General features: G+C 49.3%; 1 protein-coding gene across 1 annotated transcript in view; it reads right to left on the bottom strand.

The window, feature by feature from the left end:
• The window catches only part of LOC119397084 (WD repeat-containing protein 82), a 75594-nt gene extending 73373 nt beyond the window's left edge, over positions 1-2221 (bottom strand). The window contains exon 1 of the mRNA XM_037664526.2: positions 1916-2221. Within this exon, the coding sequence (XP_037520454.1) occupies positions 1916-2076 (161 nt within the window). The 5' untranslated portion in view covers positions 2077-2221. The remainder of the gene's footprint in view (positions 1-1915) is intronic.
• Between the last annotated feature and the right edge of the window lie 23691 nt (positions 2222-25912).

Below are 25912 nucleotides of genomic sequence, written 5' to 3'. Positions count from 1 at the left end.
ATGCTCCTCGGAAGCATAAGTCACGAGTATGTACACGTTTCCTTTGTGATGCACATGTGACACATTCAATCCCCATGTCACTCGCAACACTTGTCTGATTCACAGGTTATCGTACTGCCTTATCACAACCCATGTGCAGAAAGCAGAACCAATGCCACGAAAAGCTCAACCGGCACAGGCACTACCACGCAGCAGTACTCCTGCGTCCTCAGTAAGGTCACTGTGCATGCGACCACACGAGTGCATTTGGCACACGTGGCCAACACATATTAACATGGTGATGTGAACAGCGCATGAAACACGCAAGGACAAATAACCGACGAGTGCTAGCGCTAGTGCTCGTCGGTTATTCGTCCTTGTGTGTTTCACGCTCTGTTCACGTCACGATGGAATACTAACTAGCCCGGTCACACACCTTGCTTCAGTACATATGAACAGCCTGCACATCACGTCACGCACACAGTACCACAATATGGCGGCTACAATGACATCAATGCAGCATACTCCCTCTTGCAGTTAACCTGCTTCAATGTGATAAAAGGTGTAGCTGGAACGTCAGTGGCCTCTGTGCCTGAATAATGACAGAACCAGCGTGCAATGTACTGATGACACTTGCGCGACATCATCAAGGTGAGGTTAGGCTAGGCTAGCTTCCCGCTTTACTGGTGCAACATGATGGCTTCAGTGACAGCAGTGCAAGCAGTTTATGGAAACCAGCAGTTTCTGGCAAGCACCCCAAATGCAGTGCAGTGCTGGCAGCTAACATTCTAACTATGTAGGGCTAAAGTTTTCCAATGACCGCAGATCCACCAACATTGTCATACATGCCTGCTACTATTCTGAATATTTGACGAGACATACGAAGATACCTAGATACCACATCATCTCCGAGTGTAACCCATCAGAGGTTGTGTACAGAAGCATGAAACATGCGATAACTGTAAAAAACAATGCAGAGCAGCTGTCACAGCTGAAATCAAACACACATATTAAAAGTGTTCATCAAAGCCCTTCCTACTGGAACTCGCCAAAAGCAATATCCGACACTGTCTTTTCATCAAAGCCACTAATGACCACAGACGACCACACCACAAGGGCTAGATGGGCTTTAACCTTTCAACGAATCGAAAAGGGAGAGAAATAAAAAATGAACTCAAGCTCGAAATTAAAGGCTAGATTTGCAACGACACCGGCAGCAACGGACGGCTAAATGAAAACATATAAATGGCAATATGCATTAGCCGCGTTCATTAGACCCAGAGCCGAATATTCCCTTTTGGGCTCTGATTAGACCGGCCGGTACGGACATCTCGGGTCGCGCGCACTACAAGACATGTCGCCGCCGGAAACACCCGTGCCAAACGAGACTATGCAAACGACGGTATCGGGAAGCGCGCCCGCACCGCCAAGTCGAACAAACACAACTTCGAGGAACAAGTGGAAGCAACACCCACCCGTTACGTAATCCAAGCGGACGCGACGCACACGCTTTACGCCACTGGTGCACTCAAAAACGTTGCACGTGCCGCGACAGCCGACAGAACCTCCCTGCTCACGCGTTTGAGGGAATGGGTCCGAAAAACTGCACGAAAGGCGGATGAGCCGCCCATTCCTAATGTCGGTGTGCCATGTTCGGGATTAGAACGCGTAATCTATAAACGTAGCACTGCTTCCACACGGCAGCACGACGGAGCTGCGGGCGGTGGAACCAACGGGGACGTCGTGAAGCTTCTCCGAGCTACACTGACTGCACGGCTGTCGGACTTTTTAAGCCGTACTCGAGCTAGGCCTACGCGACTTAGGCCTACTAGCGGTATTGTTTACACGACTCCGCGATGCACAGTTCGCGGAGCTTGCCGCGGCACGAGCATTAAAGAAGCTGGACGAGCTTTATGCAGCGAGTCCGTTAACTTACGTTCCTTTCTCACAATCGTATATCACGATGGAGTCATCATCCGAACTGGAGATCAGCGTCTCTCCAGTGGGTGCAAAGTCAATGCTGTTAATGCGGTCTGAGTTTTCTCTGAACACTTTGGCAACGCGGAAGCTCTTGACAGTTTGTTCTACGAGCTTCATGTCTGCGCGGGATCACATGTAGCCTGCCTGGAAAGAGTTACGCGACGGCGTCAGTCGCCCGTCTTCTCCATCCAGGCCGCTTCACTTCGGCGCCAAAACACTTGAGCGAGTCCTCCGGCTGCTGGATGCGTGCTCCCCGGAAACACGACAGTCTCATCGCTCGGCCGGCTTCGTAAGGACGGCCGGGAACGAAGCCAAGGCAGTTTCGGTTTCGAGATTTCAGTTTCTGTTCCGTGTACAACATGCCACCGTCGTGTTCTTTTCTCTCGAGATATCTATGACCGCAACCAGCTGCGATGCAGTTTTATTTCGTCATCGCATATTGGGCTCTACCACCCGCAGTAGCCTGTCTTCACGACCGATAAAATGTGAATTAAAGAAGCAGTATGGGAAAACGGCCCAGCGCGTGGCGGCCCCCAAGCGCGAGCTCGCATTCCTATCTGTGACGCTCCCGTGAGTCTCTGGACTTCAGCTTTCGCTCAACACACGACGGGAGCGTTAATCTGAGCGTACAACATTTTCACTTCGTGAAAGGGAGCCTTCTTCTCGTGAACCAGGTGCCGCAAGACATCCGCCACTGAAATGGGACCGTGAGTGCAAATTTGACTAAAACATTTTTATGTTTTTGATCGCGGTCGCATTGGGGGGGGGGGGGGGGGGGGGGGGGGGGCTGTCAACTCGCTAACGTGATCACTTTTAAATGCGCCGCATTTCTTAGTGAACTTCTGCGAGTTTGAGCGTATCTATCTATCTATCTATCTATCTATCTATCTATCTATCTATCTATCTATCTATCTATCTATCTATCTATCTATCTATCTATCTATCTATCTATCTATCTATCTATCTATCTCTCCGCCTACGACTTTGGGCTCTCCTGGCCGTTTCGTTAATAGGATATACACCAAAACTGGTATGGCGTAACGTGACTTTATGACGGACATAAATGACAGGACTTAACATGAAAATCGTGATATCCATGTCATGAACGACATGATTTACATGCCACTGTTTTGGTGCTCTTGCGGCCGTTTCGTTAGTTTGATATATACCAAAATTGGTATGGCGTGACAATAGTGTATTACTAACACAAGTGACAGGTCCTAACGTGCAAATCATGACACGCATATCATGTACAGCGCATGATTTACATTCCACGCTCATAGTGCGCTCGCGGCCGTTTCGCTCGCTTCATTTACACCAAAATTGGTATCGCGCGACGTGACTGTGTGACGAACACAAATAACAGGTCCTAACTTGCAAATCATGACACGCATATCATGTACAGCATGATTTACATTCCACGCTCATGGTGCGCTCGCGGCCGTTTCGCTCGCTTCATTTACACCAAAATTGGTATCGCGCGACGTGACTGTGTGACGAACACAAATAACAGGTGGTAACATGAAAATCATGACACACATGTCATGCACAGTATGACTTACGTGCCACGCTCATGGCGCGCTGGCGGCCGTTTCGTTAGCTTGATTCCCTAGCAAAAATGCCAATAGGATTTCCTATTGGTCCAATAGGAAATCACTATTGGTTCTATAGGACATCTATTGGAGCTGTATTGGTTGTATAAGACTTCTATGGGTACCAATAGACACCAACAGCCACCACCTATTGGTGTCTTATTAGACCAATAGAAGTTGTATTGGTCAAATAGGGGCTGCCTTTTGGTGTGTTATTGGACCAATAGGAGTTGTATTGGTCAAATCGGTGCTGCCTATCGGTGACTTATTGGGCCAATAGGAGTTGTATTGGTCAAATAAGTACTCCTATTGGTTTCTTAATGTACTAACAGAAGATGTATAAGGCCAACAGGAGTTTTATTGTTCAAACAGCTACCGCCTATTGGTAGCTGTTTATAACATCTTATGACTGATTGAGCGCGTCGGACCCGATCCCGATCAAATTTCTTGATCATGATTGGCTATACGCAAGCTGCAGACGGGATCAATTCACTTTTGATAAGTCTGATCCCGATTGAGCTTAATCGTACACCGTGAGACACCGTGTGCAGTTAGCAACTCACGCGACTAAAAGAGTTATATAAAAAGGCTGCGTGTCGACCACGGCGGTACGGTGTCTCCGTACATGCCGTGCGGTAAACGGGCACTATAGTAAAACACGCTAAAGAAGAACTTGCGAAGGAATCGACAACAGAGACACCACAGAATAATAATAAAGAAACCGCCATGAGATCACAGCCGGCATAGGGAACCAGCGCTGGAGTTTCCGCGGTGTGGGCAGTGCCGCCCTGGTGGTCAAAGCGCGCATACTCCAGCCGCTCCCGCCGACGAAAGTGGCGACTGGTTGAGGCGATGCGGGCGCGTATCGCCGAAACAAAACAAAACTGCTGGCGGCACTGTTGCGCGTTCAAGTGCCACAATACGTAGAAATGAGGGAGGACGTATCCTTTTATGTTTTTCCTTCTAAAACATGAATGGGAACGGATGCAGCGTTGCATCCCGGAGCAAGAGTAGCGGCATCCCGCAACTCTTGCTCTCCTGTCTTGTGGCGTCGGGCTGGTTTCTAAACTGAATTGCGCGTGTCTGCTAGATTTATTCGATAGTGAGGGCCACCAGTGGAAACCAGGGCAAACGAGCAGAATTTAATCGGTATTTTGTCGTAAATAAAACATACATATTATGGAGCATGCGGCATATGTAACAATCTTTTCATCTGACCACCACCAAGCTCCTTCTGATGCCACCACGTGCAGTGAATATAATACGATAGGGAAGTAGTCTACATTATTTGCAAACAGTTACGCAGAAGGAAACCTGTCTGTCTACGAGATGCTTACGGGGGCAGGTTCGCCGAAGCCGCTGGACTGTTATGAGAAATTCGTACGCGATGGATGCTTTTCGTTGAACTTCACTTGTGCTACAGACAGAGTTCTTGTCACGAACAAAGCAGCGGACTACTCGAAGCTTAGCTTTCTGGAGTCAGCCGATGCGGTAAACCTTCCTTGTGCATTGGCTGCCGCGGCGAAGAGACATCGCAATTTATGCCTCGCAGAAAAGGGTCAAATGTCTTGGACTTTTACTCGCCGTTTAATTCGCCTAACGTACTGTATTAGTTTTTTCGCTTGCCTGTGTCTACTTAGAATAAACGTGTTTGATCGACATCGACAATTGCTGGCGTTTTACGTGCCAAACAAGGTATGATTATGAGGCACGCCGTAGTGTGGGAATCCGGATTAATTTTGACCACTTGGGGTTCTTTACTGTTCACATATAATACTCAGTACGCGGGTGTTCTTTGTATTTCAACCCCATCGAAATGCGGCCACCGTGGCCGATAATCTATCCCGCGCCCTCGAGCATAACAGCGCGACACCATACATGCACGGTGGTTTGTTTGATCAACGTCCCAGGGCTGGGCATAAATACCATGGCAGAAAAACGTTGACGCAGCTGCCCCTTGCCACTTACTTTCTTTTTACTGCAGTAGTGTGCTGCTGGTATCAACGCAGCACGTACTTATCAATCGAGGCTTGTGGGCCTGCACTAGCTTGACACAAATCACAGGACGCAAACAGAAAATGGTGACGACAGAGTCGCCACCACGGCACAGCAATCTCTCTTCGACGACGTATGCACAGACGTAGTCTGCTTTGCAGAGCTTCTCTCCGTTTTCCAGTGCTTTCATGAGAAAGTAGCCTTCAGACAAAGTTAGTTTTTTCTAAACCATAGAGCAGTATTACTGGCGCAATGGCTGCTCGAGCTGTTCGCGCCAAAATGAAGCACGGGAACAGCGCACGCGCGTGCGCTCACCGCGGTACAGCGCGGCCGCTCGTCTGAGCGCGAGCGACATGGCCTCCGAGATTAGCCGTCGGCGCGGAGGCCATGTGAGCGGCTGAGTTATGTCGCGACTCCCCGCCAGGCGCCCTTTTTCGGCGCGCCACCTATCCAGCGCTGGTCTCGCATAGAACCAGCCAGTTGACGAACAAAAAAAAAAAAAGTGAGACGGTGCGCGGCGTGGCGACGCTGCATGTGTGAACATTTTTTTTACACGTTCCTTGGTTAAGCAGGCTAAGCAATGTGCTAAGCTTTAAGATAAGCTTTGGATTTATGCTAAGCAATATAAGTAGTGCTGTAAAGATACAGGAGAAAGAATTGTGGATCTGCAAACGCGACCGACCGTGCGTTTGGCGCGCCATCCGCGCTCGGCCGATACGAAGACAAGCCCAGCCTGCGGCCAAGCTAAGCCAAAACGTTGTGTCTGTCGCCATAGCGCGCGCTTTGTGTGATCTCGATGCTTCACGTAAGCCTGCTTACACGATGTTTGCTTTAGTGTGCTTCCGCGACGATAACGTGAAGGCTGTGTTCAGCGTGCACCAGATGGAGACGTTCTGAGCCATAAATGTCTTGGATTTCGACCGATTTCGACCGATTTCGACTCTACAAAGTGGCACCAAGAATAATGGCAAGACGAGCAACAAGGCCCATGTGCTCCGATTGTTTGGTGAGTTGAGTGGGCATGGTAGTTACTCCTATTTAGTATTTATTTGATATCACCTTTTTTTGTATTCAAACTTGGGACGAAGCTGAAAGGTCGGGGAAAGAAGTCCCTCGTCCTTTGTCTCCGGTATTTGATGACAGCGAGACCAGCATCGCCTCGATTGCAAGTCCACACGCTCTCAGAAGTTGAATGATTGAGCGCATATATTATTGCAGTTTGTTTTTGTGTTTGTCAGTATGCACAAAAAAACGTAGCATAGATTAGAGGTAAAGGACAGGCGCCCTGCTCGTGAGTGTAGTTGGAGTCTCGCAAGCCCTTTGTAAGTATTTACAACGTGCGTGTTAAGCCGAAAACGCGTTTATCGCCTCATAGTAAAACGCTCTAGTCGATGCTGTTTGTCTGTTGTAGTGCGCGCCAATCGGCTTATCATACTTGTTCGACATAATGTCACAAGAACCACAGAAGGCCACATGATAATTCATTATACAAAATGTGCATAGCATATGTACTTGCACTGGTGCGATTTTTTATTTCATATTTTTTTATTTTTACATACTGCAGCCCAATTAAGGCTATCGCAGGAGTGGGTTTATTAATGTTGTTGGCTTAATTGCATAAGCACGTCACATGCAGCACGTGTGTTATATCCAGCTCATTGCAGCCTGACTGCTGTGTTGGGCTTGCAACGATATGGAATCTAGGCTGCCTTTACTACTGTCTTACATATTACCGTTGCCTCATCGTGAATCTACCCTAGCTTAATTTATTTCATGCCATCTTTAAGTTGAGATTTAGTGGCATGCTCTAGTATGATAGTCGCACCACCATCGTGAAAAAGAGCACGTCACAGATAGTAAGTGATTATTGAGTTTGCTGTAATTTAAGGACGAGTTTGCAGTTCATTCTTGGGTACAGCTCAAAAAAACACAGGACGCAAGCGTGTAACGGGATAAGGTGCTGCTTAATTTTAAAAAAAATTTTGCCCCTTTCTTTTCCTTCCTTTTTTGCCGCAAAATTTTGCCGATATACTGTTTTCTTCCACGCAATAAGCCACAGTTGGGTGTGTATATTTCACTCAGTTTTTGCTATAGTTCAGCTCCCAACATTGTGAACATGTGCAGTGAATTAAGGTCTAGATAATTTCTCACTGTGCCGTCTACTTTCTATACATTGCTTTGAAGGTAAACTTTAATAAACATGTGTTACTGTTTTCTGATTTCATGGCTCTGTTTATTTACAGAATCTTTCAGGCACTTCCTCGAGTGCGGATGAGGCCCGCAAGATCGCCAACATCATCAAGGGCCAGAAGAAGCACTTGTAGTTTTGATTATGAGAATATATTTGAACATATGTCTCATTCATCCACTGTGATTATCATTGCAGGGGCGCTGCCACAGTGTGGGCCTTCTGCATGACGACAAGACACCCATAAAACACTTGCGCAAGACTAATTCTAATGGGGCTGAGAAGTGGGCAAATACAAAGCTAATACAATGCCAGCAGGCAAATACAGAACCAATAGGCCAATATAATTCCAATTGGCTAATAGAGAACCAATACACCAATATAGGTCCAGTAGGCTGATATAGAACCAATAGACCAATAGCCAAATACAGTTCCAATAGACCTATAGAACCAATAGACCAATAGGTGTCAATAACCCAATAGGCTATTGGTTTTTTATTGGGAATTTTTTGCTAGGGTATACACCAAAATTGGTATCGCGCGAAGTGACTGTGTGGCGAACACAAATAACAGGTGGTAACATGAAAATCATGACACGCATGTCATGCACAGCATGACTTACGTGCCACGCTCATGGCACGCTGGCGGCCGTTTCGCCGCAGCTGGGATTCGATCCCGCGACCTTCGGGTCAACAAAAGAAAGAGAAGAAAGGGAGAAAAAGACAGAGAAAGAAATAGTCAGAGAGAGAAGGAGATATAAAGCAGGGTACACAAAAAGGAGATAGAAAAAGAGAGAGAGAGAAAGCATAGCCATGTGTAGTAACAGTATAGCAAGTAGTTTGCCGTGTGGCCTAGAAAAACTACGATCTTCATGAACCGGCACGCACTCTCTTCTTCCTCTTCTGCTTCTAGTCCACCAGCTCTGCTGTGGCACAGCCTTGCGCGACCTTGTCCATGCTGCGCTAATTTTTTTTAAGATGAAATTTAAATTTTGATATTTTAAGTATACGGCGGCGCTACCTGAGATCAGTGGGCCTTCATCCGACGAGACCACCTGATTATGATGTGTGGGTCTATGGGCCCCACCATAGAGCACTGTTGATGTATATAGCGGAAACCGGCCTCTATTTGTATATTTAACTATGTATGCCGTTGGGCAAGCTCCCCAAATTAAAAAAAAAGTATTAGACATATTTAGGCATAGGCTATCACACGCAGCAAGGTGAAAAAGCAGACGTACCCGCGACGGTGAGAGAAAGAATAGTAGTTCCGCCGCTGCCCAAAAACATGCACCCGGATCATCACGCCGGTAGAAGAAATAAGAGGGCGCAGGACTTGCACAGGAAATTCGGGAATAGCAAGGAAGCGGTATTCGTGGACGCGGCCAGATACGCGCGCAGGTGTGGCTATGTGGCCACGGTGGTTAACTGCGAAGGAATATGCAAGACGAGTGTTACGGTGCAAACCACACTCACCGAGACGGCCGAGGAGGTGGCCATCGCCCTCGCAGTGGCCACCACCGAGGCCGAAGTAGTAATTAGTGACTCGCAAGCGGCGATACGTAACTATGCTAACGGCCGGGTCTCCCGAGAGGCACTGCGAATCCTAACTAATAACGAGCAAAAGAACCGTAACAAAAATGACACTTTCGTTATATGGACCCCCGCACACACAGAAACCCCGCTGGCCGGCAACGAGGCGGCACACGCGGCGGCTCGAGAGCTCACGAACCGAGCCGTTGCGAACGCCGACGCCGCTTCGACCGAGGTCCCACGCGGGGAAGAGTGGGAGTGGGAGGAACGTATGACTAGCTACAATGAAATAACGCAGCACTACAAGCTAGGAAGACGCAAATACCCACCGCCACACAACAGATTAAATAAGAGCAGGCAGTTGCATGGCGGCAGCTGCAAACACACACTTACCCAAACCCAGTTATCTTTCGTCTCTGTTACCCTGATCTCTATTTGACAGACAAATGTAAGATGTGCGATGGAAGGGCAACACTGGGCCACATACTATGGGAGTGCTCGAGCTTAGACGACGAAGCACACGGAAACCATGAGGAGGCAGTATCGAACCGCAGGGTGCGCTGGGAGGAGGCTCTGCTCAGCTCCGCAATCAAAGAACAACTTTGGGCCGTCCAGCGAGCCGAGGAAGCCGCCCGAGCCCAAGGGCTCGTGGCCGATGCCTAGGCCGGGGTTGAGGCCTACCCCAAGTCAAGTTCGCTGGACTTTATAAATAAAGTTATTTCTCTCTCTCTCTCTAGACATATTTACAATTGCGCTGCAGAAAAATATACGACTCCCGAACTAAAATGTTTTCAACATCTATGCTCGCAAGCGGTAAAATCAAATCCGGTGCAGGGTAATGATCGATAAGGTAACTGAACCAGAGATGGCTATATTACCACAAACAGTAATTAAATTACATTCCTAATAATTTTCCGATACTTTTTAACAATGTAAATATTTACAAGTTACAGCTGACCGAAAGTAATGCCATTACATTACAATTACTTTTTAAATGTAATTCAATTAATTTAAAGATCTTTAACAAAAGTTAATCACTCATGCACTAACTCATATACTGCATTTCACTTAACACTGGATTTTCGAGGGGCCTTCCAGCAACGTTATTCAAGGCTTCGAGTGCGGATGCCACGCGGCTTTTCTGTGGGCCTGCCTCGTCACGAGATAAGCGCGCGCGCAGGCGACCACGCCCTGCAGGGCAAAGTGCACCTGGCGAGGCAGGAGGCGTGCGCGCATCGCAACGACCGGGGGCGACGACCTTTAAAACGCCCCTCGCGCCTTTCGCGCCATCTCACTGTTGACCAAGAAAACACGCTGCAGTCAATGGCGTATATAAATAGATCGCCGTTAGCATGCCGAAAGACGTGACGAACGCCTCGTGGCCTAGCCGTGTAACATCGCGCGCTGCGGAGCGAGAGATCGCCCGTTCGATTCCGCGCTCCGGGAAAATTTTTCTGAATTATTTTTCTTTGTAGTTTATATATATATATATATATATATATATATATATATATATATATATATATATATATAATATATATATATAATTGCTATCGCAATAAAAGTAATTTAGTTACCGTCGCACAGTCCCTCTGGCAGCAACCTGGCGGCCGTCGTGGTGCGCGACCTGAGGCTCTGCTACAGCCGCAACTCGCCACCTGTCATCGACGGGGCCAACATGACCATCCCCAAGGGAGCCATGTAAGCTTTGTGCCCTCTCTCATTCGCTCTGTTTGATTTGTCTGTCCACCAGTTTGGCTAGCTGCGCTGTTACAAGCCGAAAAGAACGATGAAGGGCTGCACTGCCTGAACTAGCAATATAAGTCGCTGGCGGAGTGCATATAACCATAGGCGTATCTACCGGGGGGGGGGGGGGGGGGGGAGGAGTGGAAGCAAGAGGGGACTACCACCCCCCCACTGCGAAAAGACAGGGGAGCGGAGCCCCCCCCCCCCCCCCCAGTTACGATAGTGGTCACTGTCGGCTGCACGCTGGCAAAGCAACAATTGAGGCGACGTTTTCCTTCAACACAGCAATCACGTGACTTTATAATGAAATTTTTCCTACGCTTCTGCTGTGAAGATTGTCATCCGCGTCTCACGACCACGAACTGTAGGCTCTCTGCGGTTCAGGCCGCTTATGCGACACTTTCGCGCCTCGCCCTCCAGCATTGCAGAGCACGCTACCGCTGAACAGGGGATCTGTAATGTTAGATCAGTTTGTCATGCTTTTATTCTGCTCTGTCTGACCTGAATTTAAATCATCGGCGACGCAAATACGGGCTGAAGCCAGTAAACGTTTCATGGAGCGATGAGACCTTTTCCTGTGTCAGGAAATTTAGTTTCTTTCAGCGAAAAGGAATAGCATCACCGCTGCTCTATGTCCAAGCTGCTGTGAGTCGATGAGTGTGCAGAAGTGCTCAGTGTTTTAGTCTGGCTGAACTGGAAGCGATAAAAAAGGCTTCAGCTTTAGTCTCCGATCAACCTGCTTAGCCTCCCTTGTCATACGCGATGGTAGCTTGCAGCGATCGCGGCGGCTTGAAACGAGGTGACGAATATGGCAGTGCACTCGAGCACATTGGGAATTCCAGCTTTCAAGCTTGCCCCGCAATTCTTCATCTACCGGACCAGGGAGATGGTCAAGGTCCACGGTTTTCTGGACTAAGGCAACTGAATTAACAGCCGCGCTAGTTGGTCTTGATTCATCTTGAATTGACTTATACAGCTGTCACGGACTGCCATTTTTGCGACCCGGCGTCACGGCTAGTTAACGGGCGCCGCATTCCCCGGCTGACTGGCGGGAGCTGCGTACTCATGAAAAGAGCCGGGAAGTGCTGAATGGGGTGTTCTTCGTCGAACGTCACCGCCGAAGATCTTGGAAGGCCGCGAGGTATACTCCCAACAAGCTTTTGACTACAAGATGCACCGGCTGAGAGCCAAGCAAACTGACCGTTCCCACGGAAAAAACTTGTTGTTGTTTGTGGTTATGTAGAGGAAGAGACGCTTATTTCTGCAGCCCAGTCGAGGGGGGGGGGTGATTCTTAAAAGGAAGAAGGAAATGAAAATGAAAATTGGGTGTAGAGTGCACGATAACTGTCTCTCAAGTGAGGACACCTCAACCGATACACTCACGGGGGACTGGGGATTGAAGGGACAGTGAGAGTGAAAAGAGATGGTAAAAGAAGAAAAAAAAAAGAAAAAAAAGAAAGGTATGAGTGGAAAAAAAAGGTGAGGGGGGGGGGCAGGAGAACGGGCGTCAGAGTCACCGTGGTGAGCGGCTAGAAAATTCGTTCGACTAGGCCGGCATCCTCGAGAAAAGCGAGTAGGGCCGCAAGGGCTGATCGGTGACGGTGTACGTGGCCGGTGGGATGGAGCAAGTCCTGTAGGGTCGCACACGGCAGTCCGACGAGGCGGTACTTCATGACGAGCTGCTTCCGCGCGGTGTTGAGAGAAGGGCAGTCAAACAATAGGTGGCACAGGGTTTCGATCGCGCCGCAATCGGTGCAGTTCGGTGCAGAGGCGCCGCGAAGACGATGCCTGCGTTCCGCGGGCCACACTGACCCGGTCCTCAGGGCAAGAAGAAGCGCGCGCTCGCGGCGAGTGAAACCAGTGGCTGGGATGGGAGGAGGGGGGTGTCCGGCGGCGACCCGTGCGTCCGGATGCTCGCGCACCAGCTCCCGGCGAAGGTTGTTGCGTGCCGAGTCGAACGAGCTGGCGTAATCTGTCAGCGAAGTCTCGGCGGAGTGTGCTCGTTTTGCGAGCTCGTCTGCAGCCTCGTTACCCGCGATGCCGACGTGTGAAGGGAGCCACTGAAGGACCACGTCACAGCCTCGTTCCTGGAGGGCCAGCAGGCTGAGAGCGGCGCGCTGAGCAAGAAGGGGGCCCCGTTCCTCCCTCGCGAGCTGGCGCAGGGCAGGTTTCGAGTCGCAGAAGATTGCTGCGCTAGAGACGGCCGGCGAATTGCGCAGGAGGTCTGCAGCCAGCTGGAGCCCGACTAGCTCAGCTGTTGTTGAGGATGCACAGTATCGCAAGCGGCACTGTCGTTCCGAGCTGAGCTGAGGGGCTATGCAGGCGGCCGCGGCTGAGCGATCCTGTAGGACGGACCCATCGGTGAACACTTGCGTCCTCCCGGCCAGGTCCTCATACATCCGCGCCGCGGCCTCCTGAGCAATGGCACTGAGGGGGTGTGGCGTTTGGATCGAATGCCCGGCAGGTGCAAGTTCACTCGAAGGGCACTCGACGGTGAGGGGGTGGCCAGCGCGAAAGGCGTGCGGGATCGTCAGCCACAACACCGTCGTACACGTCGATAAGTTGACCGACACGTGAGTTTGGCACAGCACGTAACCGCGAGAGGAGGGGACCTGCATCAGGCGCTCGGTGGAGACGCTGCAAGTGGCACAATGCGCGCAGGTCCGCCGTGAGCGACGCAGGCCACGCACGAGCCTCCGCGAGGGTCTCGGCCACACGAGAGCCACGAGGCATTCCGTGACACATGCGGATGACTCGGCGGTGGTCCTGGTCGATCAGTCGCCACTGTGGCGCCTGGAGTTTGCAGATCGGCAGTGCGTAGTGGATGGCAGACAGAGCCATCGCCTCGTAGATGGTGCAGGCGAAGGCAGCGGGGCAGCCGTTGCCGCCTGCGAGTAGCTGGCGCACGGCCGATTCCACGCGACGCGTCGTCTGGCGTACACGTCGCACCGCCGGGAACCATCGGAGGCGATTGTCTATCGTCAGGCCGAGGTAGCGGACGTTGCTACTCCAAACCATTGGTGCACCATCCAGCTGAAGGCACGGAAGACGTCGTCGGGCTTCAGCACGGGGGTGGACGACTAGGGCCTCGGTTTTCGGCGCCGAGATCGTGAGGCCGATGTTTCTCACGAAGGCGGCCACACATTGGAGGGCCTCCTGCATGCAAGCGCGCACCACCGAGCACTTTCGGGTCGGTCCACGCACATACAATGCGACGTCATCAGCGTACACCACTGCGCGAACAGGGAACACAGCCGTTTCTGGTAGGCACTTGACGAGCGGCGCGAGTACCAGATTAAGCAAAAACGGGCTGAGGACGCTGCCCTGTGGGACGCCACAGCTGACAGATCGCGGCGCACTTGTCGCCCCGCCCACGCGCACAGTAAACGTTCGGTCAGTGAGGAAGGCCTGAACGTAGTTCAAGAGTTTGCCCTCAACACCTAGCGCGCGCACGGCACTGAGGATAGACGAGTGGGGGAGCGAGTCGAACGCCGACTTTATGTCAAGGAGGAGTAGGATGGCCATTTCTCCATCGTGAAGGGCTTGCTCGAGGGTGCTCACGACTGCAGCAATGCAGTCGATGGTCGCGCGATGTGGCCGGAATCCACACTGCTCTGGTGGGAAAGCGTTGCGCACCTCCGCGATCCACTGTAGCCGGCAAAGGGCCATCTCCTCCATAGTTTTGCCCGCCACAGAAGTGAGGGAAATGGGCCTGTATGACGTCACCGAACGCGGCGGTTTGCCTTGTTTGAGGACAGGGATCACAGTCGCGGAACGCCATTCTTCCGGGAGGACAGCACTGGAGAAAACTCTGTTGAATGCATCCAACATGAGTGGGCGCTGGGAGGCATCCAGGTTTCTCAACAGCTGATGTGTGATTTTGTCCGTTCCAGGGGCGCTGCGCTTGCGCTTTCTGAGGAGAACCCGTTCCAGCTCGTAGAGGGAGAAGTCTTCCTTGCAGAGAGAGCGAATGTCAGCTGAGGTGATGGGATCCACGGGAGGCAGGGGAGGGAGCGGGGGTGCGGCGTTTGTCGTGACACCGCCAGCGCTCCCCGCTCTAGAGGGGGAAGGAGGCGCGAAAGAGGCGGCAAGCAGTTCAGCTAGCTCCCTTTCAGTGATGCCCTGCGCAACGGCTATGGCGAGCACTGGGTAGCGCGACACTTTCGGGTTTATCAGGACGCGCATGATGTGCCAGCCGCGGCGACGTCGGCGTGGGTCACTCAGAGAGGAACAGACGCCCGTCCAGCTGCGGTCGCGTAGACGCTGCGCGTGCCGCCGGCACACAGCGTCGAGTCGGTTGTACTCTGTCCATGCGCCGGGGACCGAGGAGCGCAGCGCCCGCCGCTGTGCTCGTTGGCGCACTGCGCGGAGGTTGAGCAGCTTGATGTCAGGGCAGGGCGTGCCGGCGGGAACAACACAGCGCGTTGTCGCACGCTCAGCACAGTCCGCGATGCGCGAAAAGAAATCATCACTGCTCTGCACGCTCGCGCACAGGTCACGGAAAAGTGGCCACCGTACAACACTGTATTCACGAACGGCACCACGGCTGGGGTGGCACGGAAGGAGTGTGATCGGGTACACTCTAAGCCGCAAAGGTGCGAAATGGGAGTAAGTGCTGCATTTCGTCCCCGTAACCTGTAGTTCGTCCCCGCAGGGATTAACTGCAAGACGAGGGTGCCGTGTGCAAAGTGAGGGAGGAACTGTTAGACCACGGGGAGCAATGTTTACTCCCATGGAACTTTCCGGCGCAGTGGCCACCTCGAACGAATGGTCAGCATGCGCGTATTCAAAGAGTCCGCTAAAGAAATGAACTGTTAACAGTTTATTTAAATGTAAACGGTCTTGTCAACTGCGGCAACTGCGGCAGAAGTAAAGTAATATCGTTCATATGGCATAATAATAAACAAATGTGAAAAAGCTTTCACACACACACACAAAAATGTGCTCGCGCCCAAGCTGTATCAATGCGCTGCGTGGTGTTCTCGTCGTATGCACGGCAAGCTAGGACTCGGCGGTTTTGCGGTGTGTTGTGGATGTGTTCTCGTTTCGTGGTTGCGATTGCTGTCACTTGTGGTGCACTGAATCATCTTCGCGTTGTGGTAAACGTGATCTGCTACTGGAATGAAGTGCTACCCTATCGAAATGCTACGCGCCGACTGGGACGTCGCCTGAGAGGTGAGTGTAAACAAGGCTGCCATCACTCCGCGTGATTTTGCCTGTGTGCAGTTGATATGTAACGATCACCGCTTGTTTAACATTCACGTTCTGCGCGAACAAAACACGCATGATTGATGAGCTCGCGCGATACAGCGTCGCGAGTGCGCCCCGCCTGCTATAAAATTACAAGCATGATGGTTGGGCCATCGAAACATGGTAACCTCGGTGAAGGCTCAATATTTGCTGTAGCAAGTACAGCTGTTAAAAAATAGCTTTGTTTTTAGTGCTGCCCAAATAAGCGTTGTTTATCAGAAATATTCGCGACTTTTTAAAAGAACATTCACGTAAACTCCGCACAATATCTTCTATAGCAATGTAAACAAGTCATTTGGGAAGATTGGCTGTTAAAATAGTATGTCTAGCTAAAGGTTTATCACCGCTAACACGGGCAGTCGGCGACGGCATCGGCGATTTCGCTCGTTTGTAGCGATGCTAGGAATCATTTATTTTTATATCTCTCAAATGAAGAGCAAGCTTCATTGATAAAGTGGGCCCACTAGCGTGTCGCTGTGAAAGCGTGAAACGTTAAAATCCCCCCCCCCCCCCCCCCGAGGACGGGTTTTTCGAACTTCATAACACATTCTGAACTGTTCCATTGCACTATATGGCAGGTTTTGTGAAAGAGCAGTTTTCGTCTAATTTTTACGCATGCAGCATTTCTAACAGACGCCTTGTGACGTAACTGCAAGTGCACGAACAGTTCTGCCGGAAATATTAATGCTTCTGCAATTACTTTTTCAGGAAATCGATGAATGAGAGCGTTGCTCCTGAGAAACGTCTTCAACATCTTGCTGCTATGAACACGCTCTCAGCAGCTGTCGATGGTGCTGTTGCACTTTCTGACGTCGGCTGGACTGCATCCATTCGGATAAAACATTGCACTTTTCATTGTCTCTTCTATAATGCAGAGAAGCCATCCTATCTTCTGTATTCAACAAAGTTGCTCAATTTATGTGTACACACGATGCTGCAGAATTGACACGAGTCGTTGAATAAACTTGGTTGTTTCTTTAGACGTTTTCGTTTTTTTGTCATTAAACAGACATTTTCAGTGAACGATATAACCAACCGTGTTCTGTACAGTGAGAAGCGAGCAAAACTTGGCACGTCGACGGGAGCATACATGAGACTGTTTATATATACATACATTTATCAAGCGCCCAAATTCGCTCGAAACACGCGCGCAGAAAAACCAATCCAACGCATTTTACAATTTCATGAACGTTATCACCGAATGGTTGCTTGCGAAACACTGAAGGCTGAAGTCTAATATAAGGAATCTTGCTACTTTGACTAATATGGCAGAACGTGCAGCTTCCAGACGGTGCCTGTACATATATAGCCCCGGTAATATTCACTCTGCTGCGTACTGGCATGTGGTATAGTGGTTAGCGTACGCGACCGCTGATTCAATGGTCACGAGTTCGAATCCTGTGTGTTTGTTGTGAATTTTCTGTAGTTTACTTCTGAATTTATTTATGTATATTACTTGTGTATGTCGTCAAATGCGTGTATCAACCTCCAAATTCTCGGTAATTCAACCACAAACTGTAATACATTGATTTTTTTTTATCCAGAAGGAGCAACTGTTAGTCCCATCAGGGGTAACAGTTCGTCCCTACGCAGCTACCATGCAATAAATCAGTTACTCCCTAAAGGGGTAACTTTTACACCCCCACATTTCGTCCCTCAAAACAACTGAGGACTAACAGTTCGTCCCCTGGCAGTTACTCCCTAAAGGACGAATCGTTCATCCTTTAGGGAGTAATGGTTGTGGCAGTGCAGTTACCCCCCAAAAGGACGAACCACAGACCCTTTTTCGTCCTTTGCGGCTTAGAGTGATAGTGATCAGAACCAGCAGTGTCAGCGTGGCGTTTCCATTCGTAGGAGCAGCGTTCTGACACCAGCGCCAGGTCAATCACTGTCGAGGCCGCACTGCGACGGATGAAGGTGGGTTCCCCGGAGTTTAGTACGAGGAGTCCCACCGAACTGATCGCGTCGCATAGGTCCCTACCGCGCGCATCCGTGGTACGGCAACCCCAGCTGACGTGGTGCGCGTTGAAGTCTCCACACAGTACGTGGTCACGCGCGAGCACGGCGACAAGGCGCGGCACAAACGCGCAGCTGGCCGCGACGACTGGGCGCACATAAACACTCGCGACAGAAGTGTCCACGCCGTCCACACGGACTGTGGCAGCAACGCACTCACTCGTCGCACAGCATAAATGTTCTGTGGGGACAAGCGCATGAGCGAGTGTGTCACGAATGTACAAACCGGCGCGCGGCTTCCCGGACGGGTGGGCGGTGTCACAGCACGGCGCATTATTGCACTCAGCCAGCTCACACTGCGTGGAACTGCTGTAGCCGATGTAGCCGGGCAGCGAGACATCCTCCACGCGAACATACGTCTCCTGCAAAGCAAGGACGTCGTAGTCGCGCAGGGGAAGGATCGCTGCGAGCTCTGCTTGTCGGCGACGCAGTGAACGGCAGTTCCACTGCAGTATGCGTGGCCTAGACTCGTGTCGATCACTCGCCATCATTTGTTAACGCAAGGTGGGTGGCCAGCGCTGCAGCACAGAGCGGGCGAACGGGGCAGCCGAGAGGGAGAAAATCCATAGCGGTTGTCAGCGCTGCCGAGAGCACAGCGATCACAGAGTTTCTCTTGTCTGAGGCGGTTTGTGAGTTCTTTGCAGACGGAAGACCAGCGGCCGCCGCGTACGAAAAGTTCTCGCAAACCAGGGGGTGGGCACGGGACATGGTGGTAGAGCCGCGTTTTGCTGGGTCTCCTGTATTCTGTCCACGCGCGATAGCGAGCGCCTCACGGCGCGAGATTGGGAGCGACGATTCGGCGCGCACTTCCAACAAGCGCCGCTCTTCCTGCCAACGAGGGCAGCGGGGCTCGGTAGCAGGGTGAGCTGCGCCACAATAGAAGCACCTCGCCTTCTTCGCGGTGCACTCACCGAGGGAGTGCGGTCCGCCACAACGCACACATCGCCGCTCAGACGTGCACGTTACGTCCGTGTGCCCATAGCGTCCGCAGAGCTCACACTGGGTTGGTCGTGGACGGCGAGCACGCACGGGCCGGCGCTGTTTGAAAAGTTCCACATCAGGGGGAGCCTTGTTGCCGGCGAAGCGCACAATAACGTGGCGACCAGAGCGGGAGCACTGAAGGACAGGCAACCGTGACGCGATGTTGGCGCGGATGGAATCCTCGTCTAGCGCGGGGTCGACGTTATAGATGACGCCGCTGCAGGTGTTCGTCGCAGCGTCCCGAGGGGGGGGGGGGAAGGGAAATGAAAGAGGGTAGTGGAGAGGGACTTTAGGTAGTGGTGTGTAGGATGTCATTGTGTCACTTCTGGTGGACAAGCCGTATGACAGCACCCCAACAGGTTGTCACTCTCGCTCAGTTGAGGACCCTCTCAGAAAGGGGTGTGGTCAATATATTTTTAGGGCGGAGTTTCTAACAATGAAACGCGCATGATATTGGACCTAAAGTCCCTAGATTTTTCCCTGTTTACCGACAACCATTGAAGCGCCGTCGATGAATCTCATTGGCTAACGCTCGTTTTCGCCAGCCATGTTCTTCCTAACGCTTTTCCAGCACCCGGTGAAACGCGATCCCCCATTCACTAATGACAGGGGTTTGACGGGAGGAGAAAGGCACGTCGCGTTAGCCTATTGTCCGCTGAAAGATGCGTGGCTAATGTACTTAGACGCGCATGGCTTTCTAAATCTTCCAAGTTAGGAAGAAAATGGCGTCGGACGCCAGCTGCGCGTGAGAGAGGGCCGGGAAAGGAGGCAGTTGTCGCTACTTAAGTAAAAAAGGAAAAATCTAGGGACTTTAATTGGACCCATGTAGAGGACCCTTTTTCCCCCAGGAAGAGAATGAGGGGACACGGAGGATGATTTAAGCGCAGGATTTTGCCCTGCTAAGAAGTCTAGTTGCTGACCAACATGGTGTAGAAGCAGATCAACAAGTATCCCTTCTAGAAGTTTTTAGTTTGGCTCTGTATCGGCTGGCCACCTAAACTTAGCCGTTCGTCTAGTTGTGACGAGAAATTAACGTCTGCATCGTAGACATCGGGACTTCCTCTCGGGTTAGCTCAATCTGCCCGAGATCGCCTTCAAGCACTAGCCTCCCGGAAACACCAGCGTTGCAACACCGCCGACATCGCAGTCGTGCCAGAACTCTCTGTGACTTCTCGCATCCGATCGTCGTGGACTCAACGCTGCCGGTCATCACACGTATGCCTTCACCTGTTTATATCTTCGGACTTTCTCATCAGTAGTTCTAGTGTTTGTTAGTTTTGTGTAGTTTGTAATCCTTCTCTCTTGTAAGCTGATTTATTGAGTTTGTACGTAGTTTGTTAGTTTGTATTAAGTGTTGTACTAGATTTCTTGTGCTGCAATATCCCTAGAGTAAAGCTGTTTGTTTTGTTTTCACACGTCTCTGATCTCTTCACTGTCTCTGCTTACGTACGGAACGAACTAACCTGCTGTCATTCCCGCCGCCGATTTCGCGCTGGCGATGCTGGTGGCAGCTTGTAACAACAGCGCAAAATAAAACACGGACGACAGATAAGCACGCTAAGAGCCGCTTATTTCTCTCTCCCTGTTTTTCTACAAGGATAAGTTCAAAGAGTTCTGTACGCGCACGAACAGCTCAACATCTTTTTACTACAACTGCAAACATTCATCATACACATCTGAATCTATCTCGCCAGCTGCTACAAGTGCCCGCTGCCAATACGATCGGCGGGTATACGCTTCTTGAATTGCGTTCAGAAGGAGACACTGTCCGGCTATTCCATAAAATGTTTAGTTACTGTTCAGCATATAATTGCGCTGTTTACTTCGCATGCGTCATTTCAACGCCATGAGATTTCACTGGTTTGTGACGTCGTGCAACCAGCAGGTAATTTTATGGCACATCAAAAATGTTTGACAAATGCCGAAGAACAATATGCCATATGGAAAACAAATAGTTTATTCTGTTATCTTTTTACATAGTCGCGCATAAGTGGTCATTAAGCGACGGATGATTTTCGCGTCATTTGCTACATCGCGTTACAAGCAGGTGCTGTGTAGTACATGACCCAGAAAACTTGGACCAATCGTAGACAGCTAATGACCAATGGAAAGGGAAACAATGCGATGTAGCTTAACGTTGCAATCGCCCACATACTTTTTCTAAAAGAAAAGTTACGGTTACACCATTTGCATTGTAGTATTCCCTTGGAGGTGCCGGAGGACCTTCAAAGAAATGTTCCAAATCCACATGCAATACCTTTAAACAATGTGCAACCATTCTAATACCACAAATTCTCTCTGTGTATATATACGAACAATTGCGTAGTTTTCTCTCTCTCTCTTTAAACACACACACACACACACACACACACACACACACACACACACACACACACACACACACACACACACACACACACACACACACACACACACACACACACACACACACACACACACCACACACACACACACACACACACACACACACACACACACACACACACACACACACACACACACACACACACACACACACACACACACACACACACACACACACACACACACACACACACACACACACACACACCACACACACACACACACACACACACACACACACACACACACACACACACACACACACACACACACACACACACACACACACACACACACACACACACACACACACACACACACACACACACACACACACACACACACACACACACACACACACACACACACACACACACACACACACACACACACACACACACACACACATACACACACATATATACATATATATATATATAGGTTTCGAAAGAATCTTCCTGGCTATTGGTTTAATTATATGAAAGAAAACTAGTCAGTGAAAAACATAACAACAGTTATTCTGAGCTTTCGGCCGGGGACCAGCCTTTATCAAAGATTGATAAAGGCCGGTCCCCGGCCGAAAGCTCAGAATAAATGTTGTTATGTTTTTCACTGTGACTAGTTTTCTTTCACATATATATATATATATATATATATATATATATATATATATATATATATATATATATATATATATATATATATATATATATATATATATATATATATATATATATATATATATATATGCACAGAATAAGTGGTGCACTCGACTGCGCCAAGCAACGTCATATACCTTTTGGAATGTGGGGTATGTAACATGCAATACGTGGGCCAGACAGACACGCCTTTTAGAATTAGGTTCAACAACCATCGGTCACACGTATGTTCCCTGCCCGGCCTTCCACTTTCTAAACATGTCGCATTGAAAGATCACAGCTTTGAGGGTATCAGGGTTACACTCTTGGAAAACAATTTTCGAACAACCAGAGAGTAGGAGCAACGTGAATCATACTTTATCTACAAATTCAACACAATAAAAAAAACGCCAGGCCTGCACTGAAACCGCAGCACACTCACAGCGAAAGCTAGAAGACCGGCGTTTCTAGAGCCCGTTAAGCTCTCTTGGGGCTACAATGCAAGTACACTAGAAAATTAGCCACTACGCCATAAATCACAATTTTTGTGAAGTTGCGAAGCAGCTGCTAAGCCATTATTCGTCATTCTGCAGAGAAGCGAGGCACCAGCTACATGTCTCTAAGGCATTATGTGCACTTTGTTGACGCGACGACTGATGACGATGAACAATTATGGCTCAGCCCTTTGCAATGGGTTGGAATCTTCAAACGGCCCACCAGTTATGTAATTTGCATTGGGTGACGCCCGGTCGCTATTTCCCTCTCCCGTCATGCCGTATAACATACGTTGACGTGGGAGAGAGACGGGGGGGAGGGGGCGAAGAACTTTACTGAGACCCCGAGGAAATGAATCATGCGCTTATGGGCTTCCTTGGAAACCAATACAAGTGCACTTGCGAGGAACCCACTACGCTATAAATCATTGTAATTTTTGAGAAGTAGGGCAGCAGGCACTGTGCCATTTTTCGTCATTCTACGGAGAGCGTTGGTACCTGCTAAACGCATGTAAGGCATTATGCGCACTTTGTTGATGCAGTGCCTGATGACGATGAAGAAATATGGCAGAGTCCTCTGTAATGGGTTGGAAAGTGGTGTGCGAATATTCGAAAGTTTCGAATATTCGTCGAATATTACATTCGAAATATTCGTATTCGATTCGAAAATCGTGTATTCGAAAAATTTCGAATATGCGATAACTTCGAATATTCGAAAAATTCGAATATGCGATTCGATTATCATGCATTAAATAACTCGTCTTCCACATTTCTGCTGCGTTCGTACGAGAGGAGCGATAAACATCGTAAGTACACGGAGGCACGATACCTGTCTGCGACGAGCGCCCCAATACGTATGATTTATTGCTAGTACATCTCCGACGTGCAGCGCTGTTCGCGATAATGTAACCGTACATTTTCAGTATTATGCGGCCGTAACGTGCCGCACTACCACTCGTTCACTATGCGGGACCACTTCTGAAGAAAGACAGTGACCCATGTGACTGGTGGCGGACTGTAGGCACCTTCAGATACCCAGTCTGGCAAAGCTTTGCCGCATGTAACTCCCTATACCAGCCACTTCTGTTCGAAGCGAGCGTGCCTTTTCAGTGGCAGGGTGGGGAGGGGGGGTTGTCTCTGTTAGAAGGGAGCGCCCGCTGCCTGATCATGTGGAGGAACTCATATGTCTTCATGATATTACTTTCATTGTGCCGTGATATTTGCTTGTGTTGTGATGTGCATTGTGCTAACCTGGACATTGTGTTCTTGAGAGAGCAGTGTATCTTGTGTTGCCAGTCAGGCTGTTAATGTTCTTTTTTTCAAATAGCTACATGTTAAATAAAATATTATTACTGTGGAAGCATTTTTCCTTTGATATTCGATATTCGATTCGATATTCGAAGGTGGATATTCGTATTCGATTCGTATTCGAAAATTTTGATATTCGCACACCCCTAGTTGGAAGCATTCAACAACCTACTCGTTGCGCAATTCGCATTGTGTGAAGCCTGGTTACAGAATTCGCGTTGTGCGACGCTTGGTGCTTATTTTACTCTTCTACCACGCTATATTGGATATGCTAATGTGGTTCCTTCCCGACATGAAGCCTGTATAGGACCTTTTTGCAAGGGCCCAGGTTCGAACCTCGTTCCGTCCTGGAATTTTTTTCTTATTTGGTTTTTTTTTCTTATTTCGAGCGATACTGGTTACGGACACCGGCGGCGGCGGCGGACAACTACGGCGCCAAAAACGGCCGGTGAAATGATCTCATAACAGCTTTCGCTGTAAAAGTGGAATAAATGAACACCCGGGCACCCTCTCCGCCTTACGATCATTAAAATGCGCAAACGCCATTCTCTAACCAGTCCCCGGCCCCTTGCCGCCCATTGCGACCATAATATTGTTTTGAACGATAGCGCTCCTCGGTGCAGCTGTGAGCTTACGCGTCTCACTAACCAGGATTTATCTGCCTCTTCAATCACAGCCGGCATGCACAGATAAGTGGTCCTGTACGTCGTACAGTGTAGTGTACGTCGTACAGCACTGCACTTAAACTGTCATTACACAGCTTTTCGTCCGTCTTTTCCCTTTACAACCCTTCCCTTTTTCTACATCTTTTCCTCTCCCAAAAAGAGCCGATGCGCTTAATAAATATTGACGACGCGGCAACACTACCGGCCACTTCTGATCTTACACCCAGGCGGACACGTAAAAGCATACGCTGAAAGCCCTCACTCTCCACCCCACCAATTACTTTAACACGGTAAACGCGTCAAAAGCGCGGGGTCATTACATTGTCCGTTTAGGGGAAGGTGGGTGCGCAGAGGCTCTATTGTCGTCGCTTCCTAAACTAACACCATGTCCGCGTCAAGCAAAACCGTTCTTACTGACCTTCCCGACTTTTTCTTTTTTTTTTGGTATTGTTGTTGTTGTCGTGGTCCCCCTCCCCCTTTTTTTCTCCGTTCCTTGTTATGTTCCTCTTTTGCTTCCTTTCTGTCCTTTCCCCTCCACTCTCGACATGTTACAAGAGGACACACACACGCTGTAAATATTATTATGTCCTGAAGAAGACGGGGCTCCCGTCGAAGCGGGGACAAAATAAACATTTTTTATGAAGGCGCATATACTTTTATACTTATATATATATATATGGTGGGGTGAAATTCAATGGATCCGGTGAGTAGTTAGGTAGAAAAAGAGGTCGACGAACGTGCGAAACACAAGTTTTACTTCTGATAAAAATAAAACTTTTGTTTCGCACATTTGTATATATATATATATATATATATATATATATATATATATATATATATATATATATATATAACATCCCCTATATTTTCCTTGGCATTATTGTCTGTTAGTTCTCATTAATAATGTGTATAACAAAGAAAACGAGCCCTTGAAATTAACACTCTTCTTTCCTTCACATATATATATATATATATATATATATATATATATATATACAAAGAAGTGCTAACAGAGGACCCGGAAGTAAAAGTTCAAAAAAATCAAGCACGTAGGAAAAATTGTTCTGTAAAGCTACGTTGATGTAATAATCAGTAGCCTTCCATGTAAATTCTCGTCCTATCTCAAAGACACAAATTATTTTTGTTGGACATTGATGAACTCG

This window comes from Rhipicephalus sanguineus, chromosome 6 (assembly GCF_013339695.2).
Source record: "Rhipicephalus sanguineus isolate Rsan-2018 chromosome 6, BIME_Rsan_1.4, whole genome shotgun sequence".
Lineage (NCBI taxonomy): Eukaryota > Metazoa > Arthropoda > Arachnida > Ixodida > Ixodidae > Rhipicephalus > Rhipicephalus sanguineus.
This window is presented reverse-complemented; position numbering and strand designations above follow the sequence as displayed.